This window comes from Amblyomma mixtum, chromosome 3 (genome assembly GCF_055824585.1).
Source record: "Amblyomma mixtum isolate Tamu chromosome 3, ASM5582458v1, whole genome shotgun sequence".
NCBI lineage: Eukaryota > Metazoa > Arthropoda > Arachnida > Ixodida > Ixodidae > Amblyomma > Amblyomma mixtum.
This window is the reverse complement of record NC_143014.1, coordinates 4,740,486-4,754,461: the sequence shown is the minus strand read 5'-3', so window position 1 is coordinate 4,754,461 and position 13,976 is coordinate 4,740,486. Positions and strand designations below refer to the sequence as shown.

Here is a 13,976-nt window from a genome sequence, read left to right as displayed (position 1 = left end):
ATGCTACACTGGTGTGATGCGCTTTGGTTCTTGTGCGAATCGCGGTCGATAGGCGGCACGCATATTTGTCCGGCTGGTGATGCATGAATTCTAGCACGTTTCCGACGGACGCACGAGCCCCGAATTCATACTACGGTGGTGTGATGCGCTTTGGTCCTTGTGCGAATTGCGGTTGATAGGCGGCACGCATGATTGTCGGGCTGGCGAGGCATGAATTCTACAACGCTTCCGATGGCCGCAGGAGCACCGAATTGATGCTACGCTGGTGCGATGCGCTTTGGTTCTTGTGCGAATCGCGGTCGATAGGCGGCACGCAGATTTGTCCGGCTGGCGATGCATGAATTCTAGCACGCTTCCGACGGACGCACGAGCACCGAATTCATGCTACGGTGATGTGATGCACTTTGGTCCTTGTGCGAATCGCGGTTGATAGGCGGCACGCATGATTGTCGGGCTGGCGATGCATGAATTCTACAACGCTTCCGACGGCCGCAGGAGCACCGAATTCCTGCTACGCTGGTGCGATGCGCTTTGGTTCTTGTGCGAATCGCGGTCGATAGGCGGCACGCATATTTGTCCGGCTGGGGATGCATGAATTCTAGTACGCTTTCGACGGACGCACGAGCACCGAATTCATGCTACGCTGGTGCGATGCGCTTTGGTTCTTGTGCGAATCGCGGTCGATAGGCGGCACGCATATTTGTCCGGCTGGCGATGCATGAATTCTAGCACGCTTCCGACGGACGCACGAGCACCGAATTCATGCTACGGTGATGTGATGCGCTTTGGTCCTTGTGCGAATCGCGGTTGATAGGCGGCACGCATGATTGTCGGGCTGGCGATGCATGAATTCTACAACGCTTCCGACGGCCGCAGGAGCACCGAATTTCTGCTACGCTGGTGCGATGCGCTTTGGTTCTTGTGCGAATCGCGGTCGATAGGCGGCACGCATATTTGTCCGGCTGGGGATGCATGAATTCTAGCACGCTTCCGACGGACGCACGAGCACCGAATTCATGCTACGCTGGTGCGATGCGCGTTGGTTCTTGTGCGAATCGCGGTCGATAGGCGGCACGCATGATTGTCGGGCTGGCGATGCATGAATTCTAGCACGTTTCCGACGGTCGCAGGAGCACCGAATTCATGCTACACTGTGCGATGCTTTTGGTTCTTGTGCGAATCGCGGTCGATAGGCGGCACGCGTGATTGTCGGGCTGGCGATGCTTGAATTCTACAACGCTTGCGACGGCCGCAGTGGGAGCGAATTCATGCTACTCTGGTGCGATGCGCTTTGGTTCTTATGCGAATCGCAGTCGATAGGCGGCACGCATATTTGTCCGGTTGGCGATGCATGAATTCTAGCACGTTTCCGACGGCCGCAGGAGCACCGAATTCATGCTACGCTGGTGCGATGCGCTTTGGTTCTTGTGTGAATCGCGGTCGATAGGCGGCACGCATGATTGTCGGGCTGGCGATGCATGAATTCTACAACGCTTCCGACGGCCGCAGTGGGAGCGAATGCGTGCTACACTGGTGTGATGTGCTGTGGTTCTTGTGCGAATCGCGGTCGATAGGCGGCACGCATATTTGTCCGGCTGGCGATGCATGAATTCTAGCACGTTTCCGACGGACGCACGAGCACCGAATTCATACTACGGTGGTGTGATGCGCTTTGGTCCTTGTGCGAATCGCGTTGATAGGCGGCACGCATGATTGTCGGGCTGGCGAGGCATGAATTCTACAACGCTTCCGATGGCCGCAGGAGCACCGAATTGATGCTACGCTGGTGCGATGCGCTTTGGTTCTTGTGCGAATCGCGGTCGATAGGCGGCACGCAGATCTGTCCGGCTGGCGATGCATGAATTCTAGCACGCTTCCGACGGACGCACGAGCACCGAATTCATGCTACGGTGATGTGATGCACTTTGGTCCTTGTGCGAATCGCGGTTGATAGGCGGCACGCATGATTGTCGGGCTGGCGATGCATGAATTCTACAACGCTTCCGACGGCCGCAGGAGCACCGAATTTCTGCTACGCTGGTGCGATGCGCTTTGGTTCTTGTGCGAATCGCGGTCGATAGACGGCACGCATATTTGTCCGGCTGGGGACTAGCACCCTTCCGACGGACGCACGAGCACCGAATTCATGCTACGCTGGTGCGATGCGCGTTGGTTCTTGTGCGAATCGCGGTCGATAGGCGGCACGCATGATTGTCGGGCTGGCGATGCATGAATTCTAGCACGTTTCCGACGGTCGCAGGAGCACCGAATTCATGCTACACTGTGCGATGCTTTTGGTTCTTGTGCGAATCGCGGTCGATAGGCGGCACGCGTGATTGTCGGGCTGGCGATGCTTGAATTCTACAACGCTTGCGACGGCCGCAGTGGGAGCGAATTCATGCTACTCTGGTGCGATGCGCTTTGGTTCTTATGCGAATCGCAGTCGATAGGCGGCACGCATATTTGTCCGGTTGGCGATGCATGAATTCTAGCACGTTTCCGACGGCCGCAGGAGCACCGAATTCATGCTACGCTGGTGCGATGCGCTTTGGTTCTTGTGCGAATCGCGGTCGATAGGCGGCACGCATGTTTGTCGGGCTGGCGATGCATGAATTCTACAACGCTTCCGACGGCCGCAGTGGGAGCGAATGCATGCTACACTGGTGTGATGTGCTTTGGTTCTTGTGCGAATCGCGGTCGATAGGCGGCACGCATATTTGTCCGGCTGGCGATGCATGAATTCTAGCACGTTTCCGACGGACGCACGAGCACCGAATTCATACTACGGTGGTGTGATGCGCTTTGGTCCTTGTGCGAATCGCGTTGATAAGCGGCACGCATGATTGTCGGGCTGGCGAGGCATGAATTCTACAACGCTTCCGATGGCCGCAGGAGCACCGAATTGATGCTACGCTGGTGCGATGCGCTTTGGTTCTTGTGCGAATCGCGGTCGATAGGCGGCACGCAGATCTGTCCGGCTGGCGATGCATGAATTCTAGCACGCTTCCGACGGACGCACGAGCACCGAATTCATGCTACGGTGATGTGATGCACTTTGGTCCTTGTGCGAATCGCGGTTGATAGGCGGCACGCATGATTGTCGGGCTGGCGATGCATGAATTCTACAACGCTTCCGACGGCCGCAGGAGCACCGAATTCCTGCTACGCTTGTGCGATGCGCTTTGGTTCTTGTGCGAATCGCGGTCGATAGGCGGCACGCATATTTGTCCGGCTGGGGATGCATGAATTCTAGCACGCTTCCGACGGACGCACGAGCACCGAATTCATGCTACGCTGGTGCGATGCGCTTTGGTTCTTGTGCGAATCGCGGTCGATAGGTGGCACGCATATTTGTCCGGCTGGCGATGCATGAATTCTAGCACGCTTCCGACGGACGCACGAGCACCGAATTCATGCTACGGTGATGTGATGCGCTTTGGTCCTTGTGCGAATCGCGGTTGATAGGCGGCACGCATGATTGTCGGGCTGGCGATGCATGAATTCTACAACGCTTCCGACGGCCGCAGGAGCACCCAATTCCTGCTACGCTTGTGCGATGCGCTTTGGTTCTTGTGCGAATCGCGGTCGATAGGCGGCACGCATATTTGTCCGGCTGGGGATGCATGAATTCTAGCACGCTTCCGACGGACGCACGAGCACCGAATTCATGCTACGCTGGTGCGATGCGCTTTGGTTCTTGTGCGAATCGCGGTCGATAGGCGGCACGCATATTTGTCCGGCTGGCGATGCATGAATTCTAGCACGCTTCCGACGGACGCACGAGCACCGAATTCATGCTACGGTGATGTGATGCGCGTTGGTTCTTGTGCGAATCGCGGTCGATAGGCGGCACGCATGATTGTCGGGCTGGCGATGCATGAATTCTAGCACGTTTCCGACGGTCGCAGGAGCACCGAATTCATGCTACACTGTGCGATGCTTTTGGTTCTTGTGCGAATCGCGGTCGATAGGCGGCACGCGTGATTGTCGGGCTGGCGATGCTTGAATTCTACAACGCTTGCGACGGCCGCAGTGGGAGCGAATTCATGCTACTCTGGTGCGATGCGCTTTGGTTCTTATGCGAATCGCAGTCGATAGGCGGCACGCATATTTGTCCGGTTGGCGATGCATGAATTCTAGCACGTTTCCGACGGCCGCAGGAGCACCGAATTCATGCTACGCTGGTGCGATGCGCTTTGGTTCTTGTGCGAATCGCGGTCGATAGGCGGCACGCATGATTGTCGGGCTGGCGATGCATGAATTCTACAACGCTTCCGACGGCCGCAGTGGGAGCGAATGCATGCTACACTGGTGTGATGTGCTTTGGTTCTTGTGCGAATCGCGGTCGATAGGCGGCACGCATATTTGTCCGGCTGGCGATGCATGAATTCTAGCACGTTTCCGACGGACGCACGAGCACCGAATTCATACTACGGTGGTGTGATGCGCTTTGGTCCTTGTGCGAATCGCTTTGATAGGCGGCACGCATGATTGTCGGGCTGGCGAGGCATGAATTCTACAACGCTTCCGACGGCCGCAGGAGCACCGAATTCATGCTACGCTGGTGCGATGCGCTTTGGTTCTTGTGCGAATCGCGGTCGATAGGCGGCACGCATATTTGTCCGGCTGGCGATGCATGAATTCTAGCACGCTTCCGACGGACGCACGAGCACCGAATTCATGCTACGGTGATGTGATGCGCTTTGGTCCTTGTGCGAATCGCGGTTGATAGGCGGCACGCATGATTGTCGGGCTGGCGATGCATGAATTCTACAACGCTTCCGACGGCCGCAGGAGCATCGAATTCCTGCTACGCTTGTGCGATGCGCTTTGGTTCTTGTGCGAATCGCGGTCGATAGGCGGCACGCATATTTGTCCGGCTGGGGATGCATGAATTCTACCACGCTTCCGACGGACGCACGAGCACCGAATTCATGCTACGCTGGTGCGTTGCGCTTTGGTTCTTGTGCGAATCGCGGTCGATAGGCGGCACGCATATTTGTCCGGCTGGCGATCTATGAATTCTAGCACGCTTCCGACGGACGCACGAGCACCGAATTCATGCTACGGTGGTGTAATGCGCTTTGGTCCTTGTGCGAATCGCGGTTGATAGGCGGCACACACGATTGTCGGGCTGGCGATGCATGAATTCTACAACGCTTCCGACGGCCGCAGGAGCACCGAATTCATGCTACGCTGGTGTGATGCGCTTTGGTTCTTGTGCGAATCGTGGTCGATAGGTGGCGCGCATAATTGTCCGGCTGGCGATGCATGAATTCTAGCACGCTTCCGACGGCCGCACGAACATCGGATTCATGCTTCGTAATCGCGGTCGATAGACATTATGGATGCTTGTCCGGCTGGGGATGCATAAATTTGAGCACGTTTCCGACGGCCTCAAGAGCGCCGAATTGATGGTAAACAGTGCTCTGATACTACTTTGAACCTTTTGGGAATCGCGGTCGATAGGAGTTATGGAGGCTTGTCCGGCTGGCGATGCATAAATTTGAGCACGTTTCCGACGGCCTCAAGAGCGCCGAATTGATGGTAAACAGTGCTCTGATACTACTTTGAACCTTTTGGGAATCGCGGTCGATAGGCGTTACGGAGGCTTGTCCGGCTGGCGATGCATAAATTTGAGCACGTTTCCGACGGCCTCAAGAGCGCCGAATTGATGGTAAACAGTGCTCTGATACTACTTTGAACCTTTTGGGAATCGCGGTCGATAGGCGTTATGGAGGCTTGTGCGGTTGGGGATGCATAAATTTGAGTACGTTTCCGACGGCCTCATGTGCGCCGAATTGATGGTAAACAGTGCTCGGATACTACTTTGAACCTTTTGGGAATCGCTGTCGATAGGCGTTACGGAGGCTTGTCCGGCTGGCTATGCATAAATTTTAGCACTTTTGCGACGCCCTCACGGGCACAGAATTCATGGTATATATTGGTCTGATAGCGCTTTGAACCTTTTGGTAATCGCGGTCCATAGGCGTTATGGATGCTTGTCCAGCTGGCGATGCATAAATTTGTGGGAATCCTGGCTTTCCGCCGTCGCCTTTGCGCGGCTCTGCCGGCTTCCCGCGTTGTTTCTCCTCTTTCCCTTGCTCCCGCCTCAGGCGGTGGAGAGGCGGCTGGGTGTCTAATCACTGTCATTTAGCCACAGCTCCGCCCCGGCTCCCCAAGGGCCTTTGCCATTGGCGCCTTTTGGCGGGAATTCTGGACCCGCTTTGGGCGGCCGCGCACCGCGCGACCGTCCGAGCGGGGCCCAGAGAGAGAGATCCCTCCGAGACAGCGTAAGGTGCGTACGCTACTGTTTGTCCGTGCCGGCCTTTGCCGTTCGGACCAGTGCTTACTCGAGCTCGCCCGCACGTGTCCTCTGACCTGCAGCGGCTCGAGCTTGTCCAGCGGGGTCCAGCGACCTCCGACAGGCGTACCTTGCGTTGATTGCCCACTCTCTCTCGCAACCGGCCCAACGGTCGACACGAGAGAGAGATCACAGCACTGCCGCGGGGACATTCTCCTGCAGCGGCGTGCTAGCGGCGCGCATTACTCGAGTCGCTTCGTGCGCGCAGCGGAGCCTTGCTCCTCGCGCGCCCCTGGGACGGGGTGACTATTGGGTGTGTGTGTATCAGCTGGAGGACGACGTGAATAAACGTCTCCTTCGTGAACTTGGAGGCCTATTTCTTTGAGGCGAATCGCTCTCCTCCCAGCGGAGGTTGAGTGCGCTGCAGCGGTGTCCCAGTGTGTGTGTGGTGACGGCTGATCGGGGCCCTTGGCTCGCGCGAAGCTCGAACCCGCGGTGGGTGGTGGCCTGTGTCCACTTAGAAACCCACAAATTTTAGCACGTTTCTGACGGCCTCACGGGCGCCGAATGCATGGTATACACTGCTCTGATACTACTTTGAACCTTTTAGTAATCGCGGTCAATAGGCGTTATAGGTCCAACAAAGTAAACTTACTGGCCGCAGTGAGAGTACGTATCGCTAATTTTTACGCGCACTTTGAGAAAGACATAGCTGAATTGAAAAAGTACATTCACCAACTGTAGTAATGACCGCAAGTGGTATAACTCGTCGCCAAGTAAGCAAAAAAGTTTCACGCCTGTCATTTATGCATTCACTTATCCGCGCAAAGTTTGATATTTGGCGTAGAGGCTAATTAAACCACTGGACACTCGTACTTTTCTCGCACTAGCATTAAAATTTTTCTATTTTCCCCGAATCATTTCGGATTGGAACTAAATACTTGAAAATGTGCTGCTTAAATGACAACTTTGAAAAGGCATTAAGGGAACACCGATAATGATTTTCGCTTTACCATTTTCTACCGTGTTTACCTGCCGTGTATTGTTTCTTTTCTTGTGAGAATCGGTGACTGTATGCATGCGATAAATTACTATTCGTTATCTTCAACTTATGCTGTAATTGTCGATGTGACCATCTGATGTTACGAATGTTATTATTTTTTTATTCTGCTTCCAACCTAAGGCCTAAAGTCCGCAACGTTGCATACCTGCAGAGGCAAGCTTCCTGCTGCTGCGGTTTTTGGTGCGAGTGCTTTTACATACAGGCAGATTGCACTCGCTGGAGCAGCCCGTGCGTTGACGCGTTCTCTGTGGTGGACGGGGGTAGAAAAGGTCGTGCTGTCTTTCCATCCAAGTGCTGAGACAGAGCCGGCCGCTAAGCACGCCTTCTAGTTTCAGTGCAGTCCTCTCTAGTGCAAGTTGTCCGCGCAGGTATACCGCTATCGAGCGAGAAGAACGCAGACGTAGGCACAACTCTGGAACATGGGCATAAGTCTGTTTAACTGCAGCTTGCTTAGGCAACCAGCAGCAGTTTCGACTTCCAGTTAGGAGTGCACAAAAGAACCGTAATAAAGACTCACTGAAGTGTATGCAGTACACAGAGAAAACAAGAACATGGAGTTAGCAGCCCCAAGAAAACAGTGTTGAGTTTGATCGTGTGCAGTGCAGAGTAAAAATGTTCGAAACAGTCTTCTGGCGACCGAAAACGGCACTGGCTGCGCAGTGGATGGCTTTTACATGGACGACCGTTGTGTTCATCTCGCAGGAGCCACAGGCGACCAAGCCGTACCCCAAGGCTGTCTTCTTTATCATCGGCAACGAGTTCTGCGAGAGGTTCTCCTACTATGGCATGCGCAGTGAGTGTATCCTGACCTCAGTGATGGCGGCATGAAGATACCTCGCCTTGTGTCGCTTATGCAACGTCTATTCAGTGTGTCGTTCACATCGGAAGCCCGCGGCTAGCATCGAGGGGTTACAGCGACGGGTGCTGCTTTCAGAGCTGAGCCCGGTTGTTTACGCCGGCTGGGTGTTTATGGTGGGGTGTGCCGCCACGCTGTCATCGGCGCCACGGGTAGTCGAGACCTTTTGCCGGCAGTGCTTGAAAAGGCAAAACGTCGGTACTTCCATTTATCGTTTATGGGGGTTTAACGTCCCAATGCGACTCAGGCTATGAGGGATGCTGTAGTGAAGGTCCCCGGAAATATTCACCACCTGGGGTACTGTAACGTGCACTGACGACATCGCACAGTACACGGGCCTCTAGGATTGCGCCTCCATCGAAACTGGACCGCCGCGGCCGGGGTCGCACCCTCCTCTTTCATACAGCAGCCGAGCGCCATATCCACAAAGCCACCGCGGCGGCTTGATACCTGGATTTATGTAAAAATAATTTCTAGATCTATGTCGACCCTATACACTGTGCAAACTGCAGGGGCCGAGTTAGCTATGCTCGGAGGAGGAAGGTACACCAAGCGCCCACCTTTTCAGTCTTTCCACGCGACCAGGATCGTTACTCTGCCATTGGAGCAGCCCAAGGGGACGCTAGGAGTAGGAATATTTTCAGAAGAGCGGCCCCCGCTCTAGACACCAGGACGATGTGGAGAAGGAAGACGCATTCGAATCGACGAAAGTAGGGACCGGACCTTTTTATGCAGGAGACGGCTATTGCCCTTTTGGGAAATGCACCCAGCGGTTCACGGTGTATATGTAAGACGGGAAACAAGCTGGACGCAATGACTGCACCTTAAAACCGGATCTGCGTTTTCTATCGGCCGAGCGGTAAAATTTCGCCAGCAGAAAAAAAAGAAACGTACGTGAACTTTCTCGTTTCCACAGGAACGGGATGCGACCACGAGGCGCTTGTTTTTGTTGCGATAGCAACACTACGCCAGCCAGCTCGGCTCGTCGCGTGGTCGCACTTCAGCCGTATGCCGTGGCCCACGAACGACCTTGAGCCGCCATTGCCTAGCAACGCCGCAGCCGCGCTCCAACAGATGGCGCCTCCGTCGTCGCCAGTGCCGTCGCCGCTCGCTCCACCAGATGTGCTCCGCTAGGGTAGAAGGAGAAGAGGTGTCGCCCGTGAGGGCTACACCTCTTCTCCTCTCTCTCTCTCTCTATGAAGAAGGGGCTGAAGATCGGATGGATCCGGTAGAACATAAATGTAAATCGGTTGACAGACGGTAGAAAAACAACAACTTTATCTAACGTTTCGACCACGGTCTGACCTTCGTCAGAGGGATGGGGTACAGGCAAAAGTCACAGTTTATAAGTGCATGTACGCGGGGAGGGAACATTCTGATTGGCGCATCGCAGCGGCAAACACCTCAGTATGAATCGCCAGTGAATGATAACTGCAATCACATTGTGAAAAAAATGTAAATACAAAAATGTTTTGGTCGTAGCTCAAATGCACAAGAAAAGGCGAACAACAAAAACAAAAATAAAAATAAAATCATCAGACACGAGAACACAGGTGAATACCACTTTTGATTAAATAACGCCTCTTGTGAAAGGGTATGGTACTAAGATGTGGTGCTGTTTTAGAGATAAGCCATTTACTAAGAAAGAAAAAGCGGCGCTAAGAGTAAAAAAGAGGACGAAAATGATCAGTGTGGATGAAACACGGCATGATACTATAAAGTGTTGCGGTTATGACGATAAACAAGTCAGCTTCCGTACATTTTCATTGAGACCGCAAGACACAGTATTAAATTTTTGTATAAAAAATGATTCACGAACTTCGCGTCCATGAGGAGTCTTGAAGCCTGACTCCAGTAAAGTTACTTGAATTTTTTCGAAAGGGTGCTTAGTGTTACTCACATGTTTAGAGATAGGAAGGCTAGGCACTGTCTTGCAATGAGCTTTGTGATTATTAAAACGAGATCTGAACGGTGTTTCTGTTTGGCCAATATACTGAATTTTGCAGACAGAGCACTCAAGCATGTAGATTACGTTGCTGATATCACATGAGTAGTTTTCCCGAATTTTCACTTTAAAGTTCGATGCAGTGCTGGAAGCCGTTCCTGATGTCATCAACTGCGCGCAGACTTTGCAACGTCATTTATTACATGGATGACAGCCGATCGACACACTTGCGCTTGTTTTAGAAGAAGTGAGAATGTCACTGAGGTTTTTGCCATGGCGATAGACGACCCGGGGAGCTTGTTGAAAAATGTATTTGAGTCGATCACTTTGCATGAGAATGACATGGTGTTTTTTCAAAATGCCCGCGACGTTTGGAATAGATGCTGTGTGGCTTAGTACCAGGTTGATATGCGATTGATGGGATGGTTGGTGTTTTGCTTTGAGGAGTGCCTCAAGGTCAGGAAGGGCTGCGCGTTCTACAGCGTCGTTTATTAATCGCGCAGGATATTTCCGTTTAGTCAGGGTGTCTCGGAGGTTAGTACAGTTTATTTCGAAGTCGCGCTCCTCAGAACATATCCGTTTAAAGCGGACGGCTTGTCCATATGGGATGATAGTCTTCCAGTGTTTAAGGTGGCTGCTTTCGAAATGTAAGTATTTTGGTCTGTCACTGGATTTCCGGTATAGATCTGTGCTAAGTTTGCTATTCTTTAGTGAAACTGTCACATCTAGAAAACTAATTGTGGTTGCCGAGTAAGAATGAGAGAAAGTAATGGCCTCGTGCGCGTTATTACAACTAGAGATGAATGATAGAAGTTCAGCTTCACCATGCTCCCAGATAAGAAAAATGTCGTCAATGAATATTTTGTAGTAGAAGGGTTTTAATGGGTGTGTAGAAAGAAACTGGTCTTCTAACACACCCATAAATATGTTGGCGTAGTTGGGACCAATCCGTTTGCCCATCGATGTCCCGTTTATCTGGACATAATGTCTACTATCAAATTCGAAGTTATTAAGTTGGAGTATTAATTTGAAAAGTATGGCTAGCGTGGGACCATTAACGTCAGAACCAAAGTCTTGCTCCTGACAAGCCTGCACAGCTGACCGGATGCCGTCGAAATGGGTAATATTAGTATAAAGCGACGCAACATCAAGGGTTACAAGCAAAGCACCATGGGGGATGCTGATGTCGGCTATCTGGGCTAGGAAGTGTCTTTATGAAGGACTGAAATGTTGCAGGAATTTTGTTGATAAGGGTGTCAACGTAGCTTGACAGTCTTTCAGTCACGGTTCCTATTCCGGAAATGATTGGTCGGCTAGGGTTGTTGGGTTTGTGAATTTTGGGCAATAAGTAAAATCTGCCTGGTACAGGGCTCAGTGGAATTATTGAATTGACTGTACTTTTGAAGTTTATTACTGAGAATGAGATTCGACAGGGTTTTTTCCAAATCAATTTTAAACTGAGCAGTTGGAGCGCTGTCTAGGAGACGGTAAAAATTGAGGGAGCACTTTGTCTAAAGTGCGTAGAGGCGAAAGCGTTTTCCGCGCCACTTTGACTGCCTCTGTGGCACTGGTGACGTCACACATAATTAATCAATAATTTCCGAGTAATGACAGATTACTAATCAATGGTTAATTACTTATTAATTCTTAAATACTAATTAACTGCTAATTAATTACGCTTAAGCTTCGCTTTTAGGAGCGGAACGCGACAGCGTATTGTAGCGCTGCCAGGGCGTCCACAGAACGCCACCACCCGTTCGGCGCGATGCCTTGCCCTTTGAACGCAACGCTTTTTGAGGAAAGGAAGTCGAGCAGTAATTCTCTGCCATCTCGGTGGACACCTGAACCGCCCCGTAGAGGAAGAGAGGAAGTGGGAGTGAAAGAAGAAAGAGAGGCCGTAATGCAGAAAATTTGTATTTGAGGAAAGGAAATTACGCAGTAACTGTCTCGCATATCTCGGTGGACACCTGTCAATACGCCTTGCTCATCGGTAAATTGGTTTTTGAGGAAAGGAAATGTATCTGTTTCGCATACCGCGGTGGACACCTGAACCTCGCAATAACGGGAAGGGAGGAAGATGGGAGTGAATGAAGACACCGTATTCACTAGACGCGCCTTTGTCATTGAAAACCATCGAGCTGGCGTGGCGGAATGGGTAGTATGCTCGTCTCGCACTCCGGGGACCGGGGTTCGATTCCCGAACTCGACCAATTTTCTACTCGGTTTTATTTATTTATCTGGCCTGATTAGAAAGGTTAAGCCAATTGGGTTATTAAGCAATTAACTAAACTCATTCTCACTTACTTGAAGCATCACTATACGACAACGTTTTTAGATCCCTTTCAGTTTGAAAGCTGCGGCGCGCGGATTGTCGCCTTTCCGTTTCCTTCCGTGCGGTGGCGCTCGCCACGCTGTTTGCCCGACCAGCGTGGCCCTTCGCGTCTACGCCATGGTCACCGCCGCCTGATTTGGAGCAGCCAGCAGATATCAGCATGGAAGATATCAGCTGTCCTGTGCCAGTTGTTGGCAGTGACGCTTATCTTACAGTATACAAAAGCTTCAAGCAAGGGTGCTTAAAGCATCCCACCAAAAAGATGCTAGAGTTTACCAACATTGTAAACAAAGCAATCCCGATTTCTTTGAAGGAAGGTCCCGTTTTTGAAAGGGACGTTTTTTGGGAGCTGCTAGACGAGCTTGAATTGCAAAACCTTGTTCGGCTTGGATGTGCAGAGCATATGGCCACTTTTACATGCCAAGTGCTGCATTTTGTCATAATGACACGCATCCACTTCTAGACGAGAGACGTGAACCGTCGGCTAGAGAACAGAGAAATATTGTCATTGCAAATAAAGCTCGCCTTCAAGTAGCCATTCCCTCCGTGCTTCCGACTTAGTGTGTCTGCATTTAATGCTTGTCTGTGTTCAATGAAATTAACATTCTAAAAATGAAAGTGCAGTACGCTGCTCCTGTCTGTGCTATCATTGCAAATAAAAAAGCTCTTCTATAGTTATTCCCTCCCTGCATCCAGCACAACTATAAAAGTGTGTCTGCATTTATAGTTGTGTTCTCTGAAATTGGAATTCTAAAGAACGTGCAGAATGCTGCTCGCATGTGCGGTGCTTCGTTGATAATATAGCGCGGAATTTCGTGACTGATCTAGAAGCGGAAAATCGCTAGTTTTATCCTTTCATTAATGTTTCGTGCATTCGCCCGAAGAAATATTGATAGCTCTACTCCAACATACGCATATCATAAGCGCTAAACGTCGCAAACGTGATGCGATAAAGCGCAATGCAAACGATTGGTTTTTTGCGAACTGGCATCAGCCTGCTCTTTATCTCACTCTTACTAGCCAGGTGAAACATTTATTTAACCATGAGGCTGAAGTTTCAACGTGACAGCTCCAAAGGTACAGCAAATTTGAGTTCGACGTGTTCGCTCCCAATGTTATCGCGGATGAGAACAGGCTGTCACAGCAACTGCCAAGCGCGAGCGCTCCGGCGCCTCCGGGCCGACAGCGACAGCAGCGCCGCGTGGTGAGTGGAAGCGGACGGGGGCCGCTTTCTCGAGCGCGGCGCGGGGGAGCTTGCAAACTGAAAGGGATCTAAAAACGTTGCTATACGATCCCTTTAATTGGTTGCATGGTTACTAGCCAAGGTACAATTTTCGCCGTTGAAATTCGCGCACAGTGACGTCACGACCGTTTCGACCAATTGAAAAGCGTGACATTTCTGTCGACAAATCCTGCTTACAACGATGAGGCATTAAAGGCTTCCGTCTTAAAATGAGCTATCTGCAAGCTGCCTTT

At 51.6% G+C, this 13,976-nt stretch overlaps 1 protein-coding gene across 6 annotated transcripts in view; it reads left to right on the top strand.

Moving 5' to 3' along the window:
• LOC149349130 (solute carrier family 15 member 1-like) overlaps nt 1–13,976 on the top strand; it is a 516,652-nt gene that overhangs the window by 212,468 nt on the left and 290,208 nt on the right. For all 6 annotated transcript variants that reach the window (XM_089578081.1, XM_089578082.1, XM_089578083.1 and 3 more), the window contains one exon: nt 8,070–8,160. In XM_089578081.1, the coding sequence (XP_089434207.1) occupies nt 8,070–8,160 (91 nt within the window). The remainder of the gene's footprint in view (nt 1–8,069; nt 8,161–13,976) is intronic.